General features: G+C 40.1%; 1 protein-coding gene across 6 annotated transcripts in view; it reads right to left on the reverse strand.

Moving 5' to 3' along the window:
• Positions 1-12,815, reverse strand: part of phf21aa (PHD finger protein 21Aa) — a 70,433-nt gene extending 57,618 nt beyond the window's left edge. For 5 of the 6 annotated variants that reach the window (XM_015338608.2, XM_015338610.2, XM_015338607.2 and 2 more), the window contains exons 1-4: positions 12,537-12,815; positions 7,241-7,293; positions 4,777-4,875; positions 3,333-3,365 (exon numbers count right to left, since the gene is read on the reverse strand). In XM_015338608.2, coding sequence (XP_015194094.1) covers positions 3,333-3,365; positions 4,777-4,830 — 87 coding nt within the window. In that variant the 5' untranslated portion in view covers positions 4,831-4,875; positions 7,241-7,293; positions 12,537-12,815. Of the gene's footprint in view, positions 1-3,332; positions 3,366-4,776; positions 4,876-7,240; positions 7,294-7,940; positions 7,960-12,536 lie in introns of those variants that run through there. The other variant, XM_069181433.1, reaches the window with a different exon arrangement.
• Positions 12,816-17,968: the final 5,153 nt, after the last annotated feature.

Consider the following 17,968-nt stretch of genomic DNA (forward strand, 5'->3'; position numbering starts at 1 on the left):
GCAAAACACATTAGGATAAATGAGGCTAACAAGTTTTCTACTGTTTATAAATAGAAATTGTTTAATAACTTCCAGCAATTTCACGCACTGTTCTATTTTCTGAGTGAAGTAACATTTGCACTGTAAGCCTGAACGACAGTGTTTATTTCTTAATCCTCTTGTCCTCCCATTTGGATGTTGTCACCCACACAGGACTCTTATGAAGGCACTCGGAGATCTGGAGCCCACTACACACAAGTGGAATGTGCAATGATTCTTCATGTACTTTTCACCCCCCAAAAAAAAGATGCATCTAATCAGCCTGGAAGTGTCTGTTTTACACTTACAGAGGGTGACACAAAAAAAAAGCTCTCTCCCTGATGCAGCTGATTTTAAAATAAATACGAGACCTTCCTGGTATCTGTATAATCATGACGTCAGGCTGCGTTTTTCTCCAAAGCAAAAAATTAGCTGATGAACTGTCAAATTCCCCTGAATCAGAACCCATGTGAACTTCAGGTACATCCTTTTGTTTTTGACAGTGACAATTTTTTCAGTTCTCTGATACAACATTAATGTTTGGGAGGTCTGACTTCTATAAAATATGACGCCCGAATGTCGCATGTTGCCCGAGAGCAGCAAATTCAGAGGCCCCTTTCCTGCTCACTGATCAAAATGTCTTCAGCAGGGGGAGGCCCAGCATTTCACAGGCAGACCCCCAGTTGCTCATAACAGACGATCAGCCATATAGAAACTGGGATGGACCTGAGAACTTGGATAATAGTAGGATATGCGGAAGAATGCGGTTTTGACAGGAACCTCACACGGATGCATTGTGAGGCCGCTGTTAACTTTAAATCACAATAAAAGCACTTAATTGTTTTAAATGCCTTTCAGAGCAGTTTCACTGCATTTTATGCAAGCATGGCAACCTTTACAAGATGCAAAAGAGACTGAAAATTCATCAGGGTGCTCAGATTCCTTTCTGTCCTGATCATATATATGCTTTCCTCCTTTTTCTCCTCCTGCCTTTACTTATTCTGTAGGTAGATTCATATGAAATTAAGATATTTTAAAGCAAAGTTTGAATAGTGGATTTGGCAGGGAGATGGCATTTATACATCATCATCTATGTAAAGGAGGCCACCGAGGGGAGTATGTTACGGGCTTCGACACAGTCCCATATCTTTTTAATCTTATCTGATTGGCTGTTTCGCGCCGTTTGCAAGACGAATATGAATTTGAATCTGTGTAAACCAGCAGTGAAGTGGAGGCCGGCCAGCCTGCTTTCCCCCCGCTCCAGTCCTGCGCTGAAGTGCACACCTGCACTCCATCAATCTCACCCTCTCCCAGACGTGTTGCGCAGGAACAGACGCTCGGAATCCGGAATTAAATGTTACATTAACTTGCTCTGACACCTTGCATACATCACGGGAGAAGGTTAAGTATAAGCGGGATCTGGAAACCCCATTTATTTGGAGCCCAAAAAAAAAAATCATTAACTTTCTAAAAATAATAAGGTGAGCGGTATCTCTGGACTGCCAGGTGGGTTGTGTCGTTAAGGAAACATTTCCAAAGACGCGACGGCGTCGGCGCGAGACAGAGACGCTGTTAAGCGGAATCCCCACCGTAATGTTTCCGAGGCGGGGGCACACAGCAAGGGCGTTCGTGCTCGTTAACCTGACAGCTCGTTCCTTCAGTGAGCGAAGGTGGGCTTCTCAGTCGAGGCATTTTACAGTAATCAAATCGCCTGCTGCCCCCAGCTCCCCATCAGCGAGTCTGCAGCGCTCAGTGGGCTAACAGAAATATCCACGTTCACGTCATTTTGCTCATTTGTCCTTTTCTTTTTATCATTTATCAAGGGCAGCACAGTGGCGTGATGGGCAGCGTCGCTGCCTTGCAGCGCTGGGGTCCCGGGTTCAATTCCAGACCTGGGGTGCTGTCTGGGTGGAGTTTGTATGTTCTCCCCCAGTTTGTGTGGGTTTTCTCCGGGCGCGCTGGTCTCCTCCCACAGTCCAAACACATGCTGGTAGGTTAACTGGCCTTGGCATGAGTGTGTTTGTGCAGCTGTGTGTCTGCCCTGTCCAGGGTGCATCCTATCCGGGGCACCCCCAAGACCCTATACTGGTGAATTGGTTCAAAAATGGACTGACGGACTTTTTATTCAACACCACAAAGGAGCTAGCTGGAAGAAACGTTTGCATCCCTTATCCCCTCCCCTCCTCCCAAACAGCCCCAAAATGACACAACAGCAATATCCACATAAAAAAAATGCATTACTAGCTCAACTTTCTTTGACAATTCGAGCTCATCTTAACTTTCCCGGGAGAGACAGAAACAAGGCACAGTGTTTGCGTGTAGTAGGCACATCCTGCAGTACTAACACTCTGACCCACGGCGTCCAGAAAGTGTCCAGGGCATGACACATAGATTTCATACAGATCCCTCGTAATGTGCGTTTCATCTAGAAAATCACATGGGATGTGACAGTTTATACGAGACTAAGCATCAAAGGCAGGCAGGACATTCTTTCGCTCTGTCCTGTCCAGTCCCAGCCTAGCCTTCATTCTGAAAACCTGATAGCCTAAGGCATCGCAACAGAGATGAAAGTCTGGTTTTCCACAACTCAGCAACTGCGTGAGTGACATTTTCCCATTCCCCCCCTTGAATTTTTTACTGAATTTGTCCTTTTCCTTTTTAAAATATTGTCATCGTCACTGTTAACTCCACATCTGTAAAATAACCCAGTGGCCTCACAAATGACTATTTCTAATTGAGGTTCTTTCTTAGTACGACAGTTGTGGCCAGTTTAGCAAATTCAGCAAAAATACTGAAAGTTAGACATTAAACGCATATTTATAATGCTTTTATGTTTTAAGCATAACATTAAAGCATATTTCTTTACTTTGGAGAAATCATGCGATTTTCCCCCAAATTGTTTCAATAACAATAAACCAATTATCCTCTGACAGTCAAAGGGATCTATAATGTAAGCGCCCATCCTGCTCACAAATACAATTGAAAACAGTACTAGGATGTCCCACTAGACACGGTACACTGCCCGAACTTGCAAGAACAAACTACACAAATCCCCATCAAATCCCCCCAATAAAAATCAAGAGACTAATAAGGCATTGTATAGGACACTGTATTAAAACGCTAGTATCACTTTATGCAGATTATGAAGGAAGAGTCGTTTTTAATACTTAAAACAAAGTATGTAGGAAACGCTTTTTCTACATCAGTGCACATTGTGAACATTGTTCATGAGAGCTATAAGAAAGTGTTTCTTACATACTTTGTATGTAGTAATGAACATGGTTTGATATCATATGTAACAAAGCCATCTTTACCTGAGGATCCTGTTTCATCTGGGCAACTAGTTTCTATAACAACAAAAAAAGATTCAAATTAGTTACAAGAGGAAATAAAATACTTGTGTCCTGTAAACGTCTGAAAAAGACAGTTTAGTAAGAATATTACCAACGGAACTTCTCAAGCAAAGACTCAAAAACATTCAACAGGTTTCTAGAAAATGCTTAGGAGTGTATATCCAGCAAAGACAGCTACATTATTTCAACCTGCAGCCTCATCCAAGGTGAATCAGCCTGCTTTACAGTTATAGCGACCCCTACAGGTAGAGGCCCAGACTGCAGCCTTTTACTGTTCTTTTATCAGGAGAGGGGTGTCTCTCACCATATTTAACCTACACGTCAAAGGAGACATAGTTTGAATGTCACTTTCTGAATTTGCACAAATGTATAATAATGTCAAAACATCCAGAGATTAGGTGTATTAGGCAGTCTAGTCAAAACAAAAATCTAAATTATTATTTTCACTGCACTCTGCATTTTTTTAAAACCTGTTCACAACACCAGCATGTTTAAAATAAAGACCCTTAAATACAGCGTGCACTGTGCACACACAAAATTCTCAAATTTAGCATGAAGACCCACGCGCTCACAGTGCCAGCCGCAGCAATTTTTCATCTTTACTACATTTCGCAATCTTTTCTGCCACGGCCGCCGTAATCTTTCCTTCTTCAATAATTAACGTGCAAAATAATTCTTAAAGGCTGGTTAGATGAGCTGTAAAGAACAGTTACAGCAGATCGAAGCCTTGCATGATCAAATAGCAACATTTGACTTTTTGTTTTACTACTTCGTCGTCAGTTTAGTTTTTGGTCTTGGAAGGGCAGCGAGGATAGGGCAGAGGTTCAAGGCCGCTCTACCAGTCCTGTGCAACTTTAAAAAAAAGGCCTTTATCATTTCAAAAGCCACAGCGTTTTATTTCAGTATTATTTCTTCAATCTTGCCTTTATGTATACATACGCACACTCTTGCTCCCAGGGCTTTTATCTTTGAAATACATTACAATTACTATTACTGTCTTGGAGTTCTGGGCCTATTGCATTACTCAGCTGTACTGTCAACAAGGAGCTGATGCGAGTGGTTTCCAGCCAGCCCTGTGCTTGAAGATGCCGGTAAGATTTGCTGAGGAGGGTGAATCTGCTCTGAAGCAAAGTTGACTTGAAGCTGCTCTGTTTAGCTCTTTGTAGGCAGCAGAGACGAGCAAGCATGCCAAAACGCTGTAACAAAAATAACTAAATACACTGGCACTCTTACACGGGCAACTGGAGGACTCATTCCAGGAGGAGAAAAGCAACGAAAGTAGAAGGAAATGAAATCAAATGAAGAAGGGCTAAGTCAATTTTGCTCAAAGGATGGCAAGCTTTAATAATGTAGACACGTTATATTAATCCATAATGTGCAAAGGCAGAAAAAAAAATAGTACTACCTGATGGACTTGTATTTCCACTTTCAATGCCTCCTGTAATGTCTGCAATTCCATCCTTAATCTCTTCTTTCGGAAGTTCAGTCCTGGGGAGCTTTCAGCCTTTTTTGATGGGGGGGGAAGAAAAGAAAATCACGGCTTTCTTATAGGACTACTTGATCTCCATTCCTTGATCATTTACATCTACAGATTTGTTTCAAGGCCTTCAGTGTGTACTCTGCGCAGCTCTTTGATGTTGCATTCTCACGTATTGTGCGGTGTGTTTAAAAGTCCCGATTCTGAAAACATTATAATAATTGACCACTAAGGAGGTGTGCGGGGGGGATGGACATAGACGTAGGGCGATATGACATGTGGAGTACTCAGGCCGGTGAAACTCAAATACAGCTCCCCTGATATTTCAGCTCCCTAAGCCTTTCCAACTGTAGGTTGCACAGTGCCAGACAAGGAAACCGAAACCCTAATCCAGACAAATTACACAAAATGTGCCACAAGATCTGCAAAAGTTAGGAAATCACAATAAAAACGGATAAAACAAACTTTTCTTGACTTTGCTCTGTTACCCTATAAGCGCCATTTGGTTTCGTTTTTAGATCACCTTGCAGATCTGAAGACCAGTAAGTTTCTCCTACTCTCCTGCACATTTTACGTTAACTACATTTTAAACAAAAAGGCGCTATACGTATTATTGAAAAAAGGGTACTGGAGAACTTCTGGGACCCAAATTTTAAAGACAAGAAGGCAAAAGAGATCTCAACACCCACAAACATCAGAAATGATCCTTTAGGAATTGTCAGGAATAAGTTCCTGACAAATGACCAAGAAGCGAGTGCTGTTCTATTATACTGAATGGAAGAGGCAATGTCATTCCATTACATAGCTTAAAATCGGGTCTTTCTACCAAATGCAGGGATGGAAACAGAAATAATGGCAGCTTATGCAGATGGAGGAAACTTTTTTTTTAAAAGATCTGCTTGGAGCAGCTCACAATGAAATCGTATAACAGCGGCCTGTTCTGGGTGATCAGTAAGACACACTACAGAATGTGAGAGCTGTTTGCACTGGAACACATGCGCATTTACAGCAATGAAAGGGAGCAGTCACAGTGGACATCAGCAGCAGGTGTACATATTCTTGAAAACACTCAGGAAGAATATGGTTTCATTAGGCTGTGAAGAGATCTGCCAATCTCCGCATACTACAGCACAGTTTATTACAGAGACGACTGTAGTCAGAAAGACATTTATTTAGCCCAACTGAAAACAACAAAAAATTTAAACAGCAGGGGTAAAAGGAAACCTTGTTTGCTCTTGGTGCCTAATAAAATTCTTCCCACAAAACCAGACCCCAAAAAAGAAGTTCTTCAAAATTCCTATTCTACCGTCTCTCCCAAATTACACAGAGAGCTGGCACAGGCCAGTCCTGGCTTTGCAGTTTAATACTAGCTCAGCACTTCTTTGTGACACAGCCTCTGTACCAAGTTTTACACTGGAAAATTACAGTGGCTCTCTGGAGCAGGGCTGAGCGATTTACTTGCTGTTTTGCAAAATGGCTGTACTCTTCACCAGTTGGTGGGCCCGTTGGATCTGGCGAGGATGAAAAACTGAACCCAGACGAATGACGAGTGACAGAATGATGAGTGTCGGTACAAAATTAAAAATACTTATAAAAAGTAATCCAGAAACTCTCTAAACTTTCCTGCTGTCCAGAGACAGACAAACACAAATTAAAAAGTGACACCAGTAACTTGGTTGAAGATACCACTACAGCTTTTATTTGAAAAAGTGAAATTTAACAAATAGTGACTAGAGCTGTGTAATCATCACAGGATTATTCCAGTTTTTAAACCCTTTAAAGCTGTGCAGCACATGCATCAATCAATATTTTCAGATGCATTTACAGTGCTTTGCCTTCACACAATCTCCAGTTTTGAACACCATCCAACTCAGGCCCCAGAGTACTGCTACAGTACAGATAATCAAGTCAGGGATATTGCAAGTTAAGTTTAATAGCTGCACAAGGAAATAGCCTTTAAGCATTTCAGAAAAGTGTGTTTCTTGAACAAATAAGGAAGATGATATGCTCACCTTTATATAAGTTATAATGTCTTACAAGTACCGGGCCAGCCAGACCCTAAAGGGATCTTAAACTATTGCAATTATGATATTCATCTAACTGCATTTACATTACTGTAATTATTGTCATCATCCTCGTGCACAAAGCCTGCTTACGAATGCATGCACAGAACTGAAACCTTCAAAGAAAAGGGTGTTTGTGTCTTTTTTTTATGGGGGGCAGCATATAAGGTTACAATTACAAAAAGTTTCTTAATGTCAACTTTTATTGGATTAAAGCACTACCTAAAATAAGAAAGATCCTGGTATCATTTTAGCAGACTTGTCACTAACCAAGCAGAGACTTTGGGCTGATAAAACACAATTATAATAACAGCTATAGCACTACTCACCACCTGGCTGTTCACTGGTTTCTTCTCTCCAGCTCCCCGAAAGACAGGAAACGCTGAAAGATTAAAAAAGATTAAAAAAGGAATATGTAAATATATTTACATACTTACAACAAGTAAATGGATTTTAAAAGCACTTAATCACAGCTCCCTAAAAACAAATGAGGAAAAATCCCAAAAGAGAAAATCATGACACCACCAGAGTACAACTTCTAACTAGATCTACCTGATGCTTCACTTGAAAATAGTCTATATTGCTATTGCATGCTAAGGTAACCTCTCGAGTATTTACAACAACAGGGGTCCCCAGCCCCAGTCCTGATGAGCCCCAATCTAGTTCATCTTACAGGTCACCTGTTTTTAAAAATCAGCCATCCCAGTCAGCTACTGATGAACCAAACAAGTAATCTCTTCAATTGAGAGAACTCTGGCCACTGGAGGCAGAAGAGTATTTCGATTTTATGATTTGATGGCGGCCTACAAATCTTGCTGGACTTGCTGGAGACCCCTGAACCATAGTGGATGGAAGGGGCACATAAAGATGTGATTGATGGCATGCTAGTGCTGAACAAGTGCAGTTCTTCCTTCCATATACAGCAGTGTGGCACAAAATTGGGAACTTTCAGTTGGGAGAGTGGACAGAGGAAAGGTCACTAAGTTGCGCTTTAAATAAATAAGGGGCAACAAAAGCACTGAAACTAACCTCTCCTCTCAATTTTCTTTATTTACAGTTGCAGATATCCCATGCTTGTATCCCTGGGGACTGTAATAGGATTTTATTCTGGTGTATATACTATTGTGTCCTATAGTTCTGTACACAACACAGGAGATCGTAGTGTAAAGCTCTATGGAACAGAACACTCTAGTACAGAATGCTATGTTATAATGTACGCAGTAGCACAGAATACTGTATAAGTTACATTAGAGGTTGCATACTACACTATACAGGACCACTGCAGGACACTACAACTTGTTGCAAATTTCAGGTTGTATACAAACACTACAGTATACACTCTAGTGACTATTACAGTCCCTATATCTGTTATTTTGTGGTTTCCCGCAAGCTGGACAGTACTCCAGGGCATGAGGTGTAACCATGTACACCAGGTCTCCCCCACACGGGACATCTATACATCACAGGGGAACGGAGAAAATTGCATTTTGGAGCGGGAGCAGGCCAGAAAAACTTTGCCAGCACATTTCTGGGAGGCAGCCGGTGGCAGGACAATATAGCACCAAATGAAATGAATCCAAAGGAATACATGGAATACATGAGAACATGCAAGCTCCACACAGACAGGCTCTGCAGACTTGAAGATTCTTTGCCAAGTGCCAAACCCATCGGGTATACTGTAATATAGTATAACCCTTAATTTATCTCTGAACTGACCTCTCAGAATTCAGAAACTACAGAAGGGTTGGAAACTGCAAACAACTAGAACAAGTTCAAGTTCAGTGAGCTTTGTGAATTGCTGGTCGTACAAAGATCAAGCACAAACTCACAGCACATATAATTAAAAAATTTAAAAGGCTCATCATTCTTGTCAATGAAGGTTACGAGAGTAAACTGTAATCCTTTCCATTGGATGTCAGGTTCTGTCATTTTAAGGATTAATTCAATCTGGTTTTAAAAACTTCAGGCCTAATTATGAACTACTGAACACCCTGTTAGCTCAGTAAAATATCTCAGTATCAAATCGAACAAGTGCACAACAGTTTTAATGTACACCCAGAAAATAATGTCATTTGAGTAGCAAAGAAATATGGAGTTATTGGAAACAATTTAGCTTGGTATTCAGTAATACCTGTGAATCTTTTATCTGCACATGTCCTCACACAATTAGATCATTTTGGAATTCCCCTTATCTGCCTTGATTTAAAACATGAAACTCTAACCCACGTTTATGTGTTTTACTTAAAATAAGACTTCAAACTCTGTGACACTTGATAGCTACATTTTCCTGCTGCGGCCTTTAACAATACCAAACATTGGGGTTGTTTTTTTTTTAACCACACATTTAAAACTGATGACCACAGTACTTATGTTGTTTTGTAACCCTGAGAAGAAACATCTTCCAAGACCCCGCACAAAAGGACAATCTTTTCTTTTCCTGTCATCTTGACAAACTCTTACGCTGTGTGGCCTTCACTACAGCCCTTTCAGTTTCTCCAAGGCTGAGTCCTGCATGTTATCAGAGCTACTGTGAGCCTGATAAATTATAGATTACCCAGACTGGGATTGCAAACCAAATATCTGGAAAACTAAGCTGTAGACACGCAATTCAGCGTGTGCTGCATGAGGCGACACCTCTACATTAAGTTTGTAATAATACAAAGTATAGACAGCTCTGTTTCGCACCCGGACGCATTCATTTACAGACTTTGTTTTCATAGAAAGAATTAGTGCCGCCACAAAAACAGTGCTGGATTTTTGCATTTATTTATTTTCTCCCTTTTTTGTTTCTGGTTTTGAGCAGTTCCCTCCTTTTTCTATAATGTTGTAGGGCTCATTTTCTCATGTTCTTAATTTTAAAATAAATGCAATTGTCACACAATAAACTAAAGCATGAAAAATACTTTTTAAAGCAATTACAACATTAATTCAAGTCAAGTACTTCCTTAAGGTGTGGTTTAGCCATCCAGGTGCAGATGACATCATCACAACTTTGACCAAACTTCTAACTGTAAACCAATGATGATTTCATGGGAGCACAATTTGTCACAAACAGGTTCAGAGCTCACACTATCACTGTAACAGCTTTGAATTAACACTCATCTTAGGGTTTTTTGATGGGAGAGGTAATCAATGAAAGGATTAATACAAGTCTAAGAATTCCCACATGCACAGGGCATCTATCTACTAAACTAATAAGTTTGGGAGTTTTTAAAGGAATTAGTCCACTCAGAGTTATCATGATTAAGTGCCGAGAGTGGATTCTGCCTGTGGTACAAAGGGTCAAAATGCCTCTCCACTAGTGATTAGCACTTAGTCTACAAGGTGCTGGACTTCCAAACAAGCATGTTATGAGAGACAGGCAAAGAAACCTCCAAAGCAAAATTATTTTAAACTCTTTTGAGGAACCCTGTACGTGAAAAGAAACCTCTTTTTTTTTTAGATTTTCATTACGTATTGGAAACAGTTAGAAGACTGCTGCAATGTTAAGTCTTTGCATAAGCCCCACAAACAGAAAAACTCCTGAACTCTGCTGACTAACAATTTGCAATCGGGGCCTTTTTTTTTTCTAGAAATCGCAGGGATAATAGGATAACTCCACGTGAAACCGGAGTTAGTCACGAAGATTAGGTCATCTCTGGAAGAAAAATAAAATCTAAGTGTAAAAATGATTTTTACTTCCATCTAGCTCACACCTACAACTTTATGGTTTCGTAGCGTTATACACGCAGTCTAATACGTGCGCTTTGCTCTCAAGAATTAAAACACCCCTTTCAAAATATTTTTAATTTAGCTGATCCCATTGTCACGTGCAACGCTACACACCTCTGCTCCTACAATAGTAACAACACGGCCAGTCTTCACGGATACACCTGAACGTGTCACTAAATCCGCGCAAAAAGAGTTTATTTTGTTTTTAAAAAAATCCCCACCTCACTAGAAATACTATCTGCATACCACACAAGCTTTGCTGCACAGTCTAGCAGTAATAAAAATATTGCAATGGATGTTAAAGTACTGAAATAACGTTAAATCGGCCCATATTTGCAAATGTTTTTTTGGGGGGGAGGGGAGGGGGACAGATCTTGAGAAAGTGGGTCACTCCGTTCTTACTATCCGTGTCCCGTACTTTGTTGTGTGTCGTGATAGTACTACATTACATGTTCTCTCGTATGACCTACAGTCCCACGCAGGCTGGAGGTAACAAAACCTTGAAAGTCCAGGAAACGTCAGCGAGAGCTGCGACGACATTCTACCACACGGCGCTCGTTTGAAAGATACAATTATCACAGATCGCCTTTGATTTTTGATGCTACATGTCCAATCACGCACCAGACGAACAGCCGTCAGTGGTCTCTTCAGCCAACCCATGTTTCTTTCTAGCAACTTCATAAGGGACCTTAAATTGAATGGCATCTTCACCGCCAGCAACGTGTGAAGCATTATACAGTGAATCACAGTGGAAACAAAATTACTGCTGGGACAATTATAAATACATATTAAAAGCAGGCTCTGAACTATACTACACAACTTTTTACCTTAATACTGGGATACAATACTAGAAAACCGCCCCCCTCCCGGCCATTTTATTAAACAGTAAACAATATAGAAAGGTATTTTAGATTATAGCGAAACAAAAAATGGAAAGCACTGTAACTCCTTCGGCTACTGCGAAATACATTGTCCGCAAAACGGAATTCAATTCAATCCGTCACCCTCTTTGTATACGTAAAAATCAAAATTATAGGCCTCACACAGGCTGTTCAGTAAAAGTCGAAACGAGAGCGTCGTCTTAAACGTGCTTCTTCTGCCCCTAATCCTTTCCACAAAAAAAAAACATACGTTTTACGACAACAACGGGGGGGGGAATCAAAGGATGAATAATTAAAGTCCCGACTTGATGCAAAGAGATTATTAAGTTGCACTAAGATCATTAGAGAGTTGTCATCTCACTACACACTCGTCCTCCAATAAGAATCCACGTCTATACAACTGCTCGGGGAACAAGCATATATTAACTTCGGTCACCATATCGCATTTTCTGTACAGTTGCGTTCCTCCAGAGGGAGGTGGGAAAAAAAAAGAAAGGAAAACTAAAATAAAAACCATTAGTGGCCAAACATGTTTCGATTGCAAAACAATGACACACACAAAAAAAAAAAACAGTTACAAGTATTCTTGTTATTTATAACCCCGGTGGTGTAAAGACAAACTCCCGTTACACAAACACTTTGAGAGCCCCGCAAAGTCTTTTGTTGGCGTCTTATTTGCCTCCCCCCCACCTCTCTCTCCAAATATATAATATTTTTTTTTTCTTAGCGTGCGCGATCGCCGTGCACGGAGGGGGATCATGAAAGCTATCAGCAAGTTAGAATCTGCCCCCTTTTCGCAGTACGTTTACTGCCTTCCAATGGGCAATGGACTTAGAAAATATCACTCAACTCCTAGAAATAAGAATTACTGAACAAAAAACAGCAGCCCTAGGAACGCTCAGCCTCGCTCAGACACCAGCACGTCATTTGCAGAACATCCAGATCACTCCAGAACGCAACCAAAGTTCTCCTGCGTATACAAATGAAAAGTTCTTATAATAATAATAAAATAAGGCTCCAGAGGTGCACTTACCCTCCTCTTTCACTCACTTGAGCAGCAGTCAGCCCTCCTCTCCTCTCTCACACACAATTATTTAAATAAATATTTACAAACACCCCAGCCTCTATAAGCCTGTATCCTCTCACGGATACTAATTCACAACGCAAAGATTAAAATACCCTCCATGGAGTACAAACTGATATTTTTGCTTTCCCCCTTGTGTGTTTTTTTAATTTTTTTTTCAAATTTGTCTTTAAAAAAAAAGAGAGAAACTGAGATACAAAACAAGAACTCTTCTTCAATCTCATTCACCCCCGGCCTGAGCACACTGGTTATCAATCCGCGCAGGAAGAGGGAGAGAGGAGGGGGGTTCGCAAAAGTCAGGCGTGGAGCGACCGAAACGGGTCGGGACCGCCGCCACTCGAATCGGCGACGTCGGAAACCACGGGGAAGTGGAGCGGTATCCTTTAGTACCCGTCTCGCCGCGGGGAGAAAATGTGTTTGGAACAGCGGACTACTTTCTGTGACGGTGCGGCGAATTTATTTCACTTTGCCTAAGGAACGGGGGTGCTACGACTCCCATTGCCTAGGGAAAAAACCCGGATGTAAACTCAGTGAAACTCATCTGGAGTGAAGTAACTCAGTGCAACTCAGTGTAGAGCGAAGTACGCGGAGCAATCCGGTGCTGTTACTGCTAGCTGCCGCGGCTTATTCGCCTGCGTTTTTTTTCTCTCTCTCTCTCTTTAACACTCACACAGGCACAAAGGAGGGCAATTTACACCCTCCGCTACAACAAAACAGCCAATCTGCATTGGCGCTAACTGCGACGCGTGGAAATGAACTCCCGACTCCTTTTCCTTATGTAAGAATAAACCTGATGGATTTGAGAGAAATAAGACGAGTTGTGGAGGAACAGGTATTAAAACCAGGTGCACACACAGATGAGGTTAGACAGTATCACGTATCATATTTAATATTGCGCCTGTTATGTGCAATTAAAAATCGATTAAAACATTTTGACCTATTAATGATCATATGACCATAGGTTGTTGTGTTTGCGTTGAAACAATTGCATAGTCTTGTAGATATTTTCCACACTCAACTTTTACATATACACTATTATTTTTAATTAGTTTTATTTTAAAAGCGCTGAAGAGCCTTAAGTGCAATCTTTACATTTACTGTCTATGCTTACTGAATTTGACTATATACTGTACAAGAGCACTAAAGAGGAGTCGAAACACAGCAGTGATCTGGTTTCTGGTGTAGAATATTGAGCACTCGTGTCCACATGATTGAAAAAAATCTTTCAAAACTCTTCAGGCCCCAAATACCTTCCCAGCACAAGTTCAACGAAATTTTAGACTTGCTTATCAAAACGACTTGAAAGTCAAAGACGCTTTATGAACAGTATTAATTATTGAGTTGGAGGTGGTGTAAATTTGAGGTATATACATAGTCACGGATATGAGAAATCTTGCAAATTTACTTAGCAGCCGCTATAAATAATGAATGAGAGGAGATGAACTTTACAAAACACTTGATTATAACCTCATGGTTAAGAATGCTGAAAACACAGGCCTGAACTTTGGTCAGTACCATGGCCATTAACTATATGGTGCTCTTAGATAAGAGCTATCAATATACAGTATAATGAAAAGTTTCAGGTGACTGTAAATTCAATTAGATTTGTCTATTTTCCTTTTTTTTCATTTTCCAAAGGTGTAGTAACAGCAAAAAAAATATCTGCATATGATAATGTTACTCCGTAACTGGAATTAGCTTTCAGCCAAACCATGGCATGAATGTCAGATAAAAAATAAATGTTATTTTTCACAATTTCACATTTGTCAGATTTAATGAAGCAGAACAAACCATTCTGATAGTGAAATGTATTTTGTAGCTTAAAATCTTAAAATGTAAAAAAACATCTTGTCTCTAAAGCATGTTTGCCCATATAGTCTTCAGACAAATATTTGAATACTTGTTTATTGCAATGTGACTGAATCCTGTGTAGAAGTCTTTAAAACACAGTTATACCGTTAAGTTATTTTTAAGAAATTGCAGAGACACTGCAGCCAGTGTAGATAGAGCTATACAACAGACAAAGAAGACAGTTTATTTCCCTAGGCTCTGCACACCAGAAAAACAGGGAATCAAAATATAATTGTGATAACAGTGCAATTATTTTACTGCATCGAACACGATGCCCAGATTTTCAAAGAAAAACTCTTTTCTATTGTTGTTGTGTTGGCAAATGCTTAGTTTTGAAAGATGCCCATCTATTTATTACTGTATATATTGGCAATAAACAGTGTTTCAAACTCAAAATGGCAGCAGTGTTAAATCAGAAGTCATTGTGTGTGCCATGATTAGACTAAGCAGGCCTAACTTTCTGTTCTTACCACACCAATAGGAGCTGCAATCAAGTAAACAAGTTGGCTTTCTTTGTGGGGATACAGTACATTGTACCTTTAATCCAACTTAATGACACATGAGTGTGGTTTCAACGAGAGGAGGCCATTCAAACAAATCTTGTCTTTGTGGATGTTTGTACTTTGTTGATACAAAAATATTATCATTTTGTTCATTGACCAACATTGCCGGATAGGGTAATCCACAATCCCCCGCAAGTCTTTGTGTGAATAACTGCTTCATGGTTGGTGGTCCCAGGCCCCTGTTGATCCAGGACTCTTGTATTCTAATAACCTTATCAGTACTTTTCAAGATTTTATCTTGAGTCTTCAACACTAAAGATGTTCTGTTCCTTTAAACTGTGCTAAAGGGAATGTATATGACAGTCAAAAATTATCCTCATCACATGTTTTTAATAAGATAAGATCACTTTATTAGCTATATACAATTTCTTGCATTAGGAATTTGTCTTTTCACGTTCTCAATGAGACACACAGATGGGGAGAGAGAAGCTTGGGGTCAGAGCACAGGGTCAGCCATTTATGTGGCATCCCTGAAGCAGCTGGGTTAAGGGCCTTGCTCAGGGACCCAGTGGGGTAGGATTCCTCTGCTGGCTGTGGGATTTGAACCAGCAACCTCTAGCCACAGAGCGCAGATCCTTAGCCACAGTGCCACTGCTCCACCCTTGGATGCTTCTGGAGTTTTTTTCCTGAAACCCCCCTACACTGTGAACCACTGAGCGTGTTAAACTTTCAAAAACCAGACAACAGATGCTTCCTGAGTGATCAGGAAAAAATCGTTTCTAAGTTTACTGATCGCTCATCGCTGTAGGACAAAGAAAGGCTTCAAAGTATCATTTCCTTACATGTTTTAAATTGTTACACAACAAAAAATAAATATGACCTACAGTATAAGAGTGTTTCATTAGGGTTCTGCCAAACTGCTTTATGAATTTCTCATGCACAGTTTCTGTTCATCCTTACACTTACAGAATCTATTGTGTGGTGCTTTATGTGTCTGCTGGAGGCCAGAAACGTGTGGATGTACAGTCTGACACTTTAAAGTCTGCAGGCCAGACAGTCAACCAGCATATGGTGCCTTTCAGCTTAAAGAGTACTTTTCTAGTTTTTAAATCAAATGTCTGACCCACTAGTGATTAGCAATATGCAACCTAATAAGCAAATTGTGCCAAATGAAACCTTACTTTCTTATGGGTATTGTGCCAAATGAAACCTTACTTTCTTATGTTCTTCCCCAGCTAAAAACTGAAAAGTCTCTATCAAGTACTGGCCATTAGTTTGTGACATGTGGATGGAGAAAAACTTTTTAAAAAGCCAGGGGAAAAAAAGAAGGCAAAATCCAAACCCATGTTAGGACAATTTTTAAAAAATGGCTATAAACTGTAGTGTGTACTGAATCCAGGGTGTGCTCAAACGCAACACAACTTGACAGTATCTGGAAAAAACACAATCCAACCTTTACATGAAAGCAAAATAATGAAATTGAGCAGAGACTGTGCGTTGCATGAGAGAAAATGTTAAATGGCATACAAACAAAAATGCTCAGCATTTCTTGCTATAAATGATCTTCTCCTTTTGCACAGTATGCTGCACTAATGTCATTTCAGCATTCAACCGTATCAGAAACAAGTTATATAATAAATATGTATTAGCAACTGTGATAGATTTAGACAGAAACCCTCTTAAAATACAGATCAAGTGACCAATTATCCATTTATTTCTTTTCATGTACCAAAAGTACAATTTTGACCGACTACGGAACTTATATCTTCTTTAGCCTCTGCTTTTTTTCTTTATTTGCAATTTCTAATTTCAGATCTAAATTTTCAGAGACCCTTTTGAAAAACAGAGGTGTGTAATCACTCTTTTTATTTTTAGAAAGGGTATGTTTCTTACAATTAAGGCTAGTCAATTTGTTACAATTTTTTATAATACCATTTTAATGAAAAATACCTATATTTTTATGCTCATATTAATATTAAGGGCTGTGGGTGTCTGGGAAAAACTACCCAGCCATGTTTTTTGACTCAATACCTCTGCCACTAGATCTATGAGTTAGCTGGGCTGAATTACCCCCTCTTGTTTGGTCATATGGGTAAAGTCAGTTTTCAATTTAATGCTGAGTACTTTCTCGTTCCACACTAATAAAGATGACATTCCAAATAAAGCTGAATGTTAGTATGCTTAATCTGCAGACATCTTCATTGCTGTTTTAAAAATATGGTGACACTTTTCCCACTGACAAAAGAGTCCAAGATCTTTCTGTCCGATAAATCCTCCTGCTTCTACAATCGGCTAGGAGGAGGAGTGCAAGGAGGGGGTTCCTATAGGTGTTTAAAGCAGTGCTCAGCAGGGGTGTCAACTGATCATTCCAGCCTCCCCTTCACGATGAGTTGTGCTGGAGCTGGGGTTGTGATAAACCGGGAATACCTTTTGAAAGAGGGTCAGGACTGCTGTTTTAATCACATTTAAAAGAGTGTAATTACTGAATGCCAACCTCTTTAATCACCATGGCCTCTTCCTGCATCATACAGTAAATCAACCAGTTGATTGGCAAATAGTACCTCTATGAAACATTATATTTTTAACATGTTATAAGAACATTTTAAACATCCAGGATAAGGAAGCAGGCAGGGCTTCATCTGTGAAGCATAGAGCGCTTTTATAATATAGCCCTCCACAGTGATCGTCCTCAATTATTTGACTTTCTGAAATGAAATCACAGGCTACAGTAGCAAACACTCCAACTGAATAATGTATTTGCACAGAATCCTGACATATGTTCTGTATACTGCAAAATGCACCTGAGGATTGGACGCTGGAAGAAGGTGAATAATCAGATTCTGTGCTTTGTACGTGTTTGAGAAGAAGTGATGTGCATTAACCACCCACAGGTCCAAGGCGGATCCTCGTCTTTACCATCAGCTCTTCTAATCAATTAACTGAGGTTTGGTGCAGCTCCTCGGTGCGCCTACATCTAGGCAGATGTTCAGCGAATGGCGACGAGGAAGCTATCATCAGGTATCCACA

The sequence above is a fragment of the Lepisosteus oculatus genome, chromosome 21, assembly GCF_040954835.1.
Source record: "Lepisosteus oculatus isolate fLepOcu1 chromosome 21, fLepOcu1.hap2, whole genome shotgun sequence".
Taxonomy (NCBI): domain Eukaryota; kingdom Metazoa; phylum Chordata; class Actinopteri; order Semionotiformes; family Lepisosteidae; genus Lepisosteus; species Lepisosteus oculatus.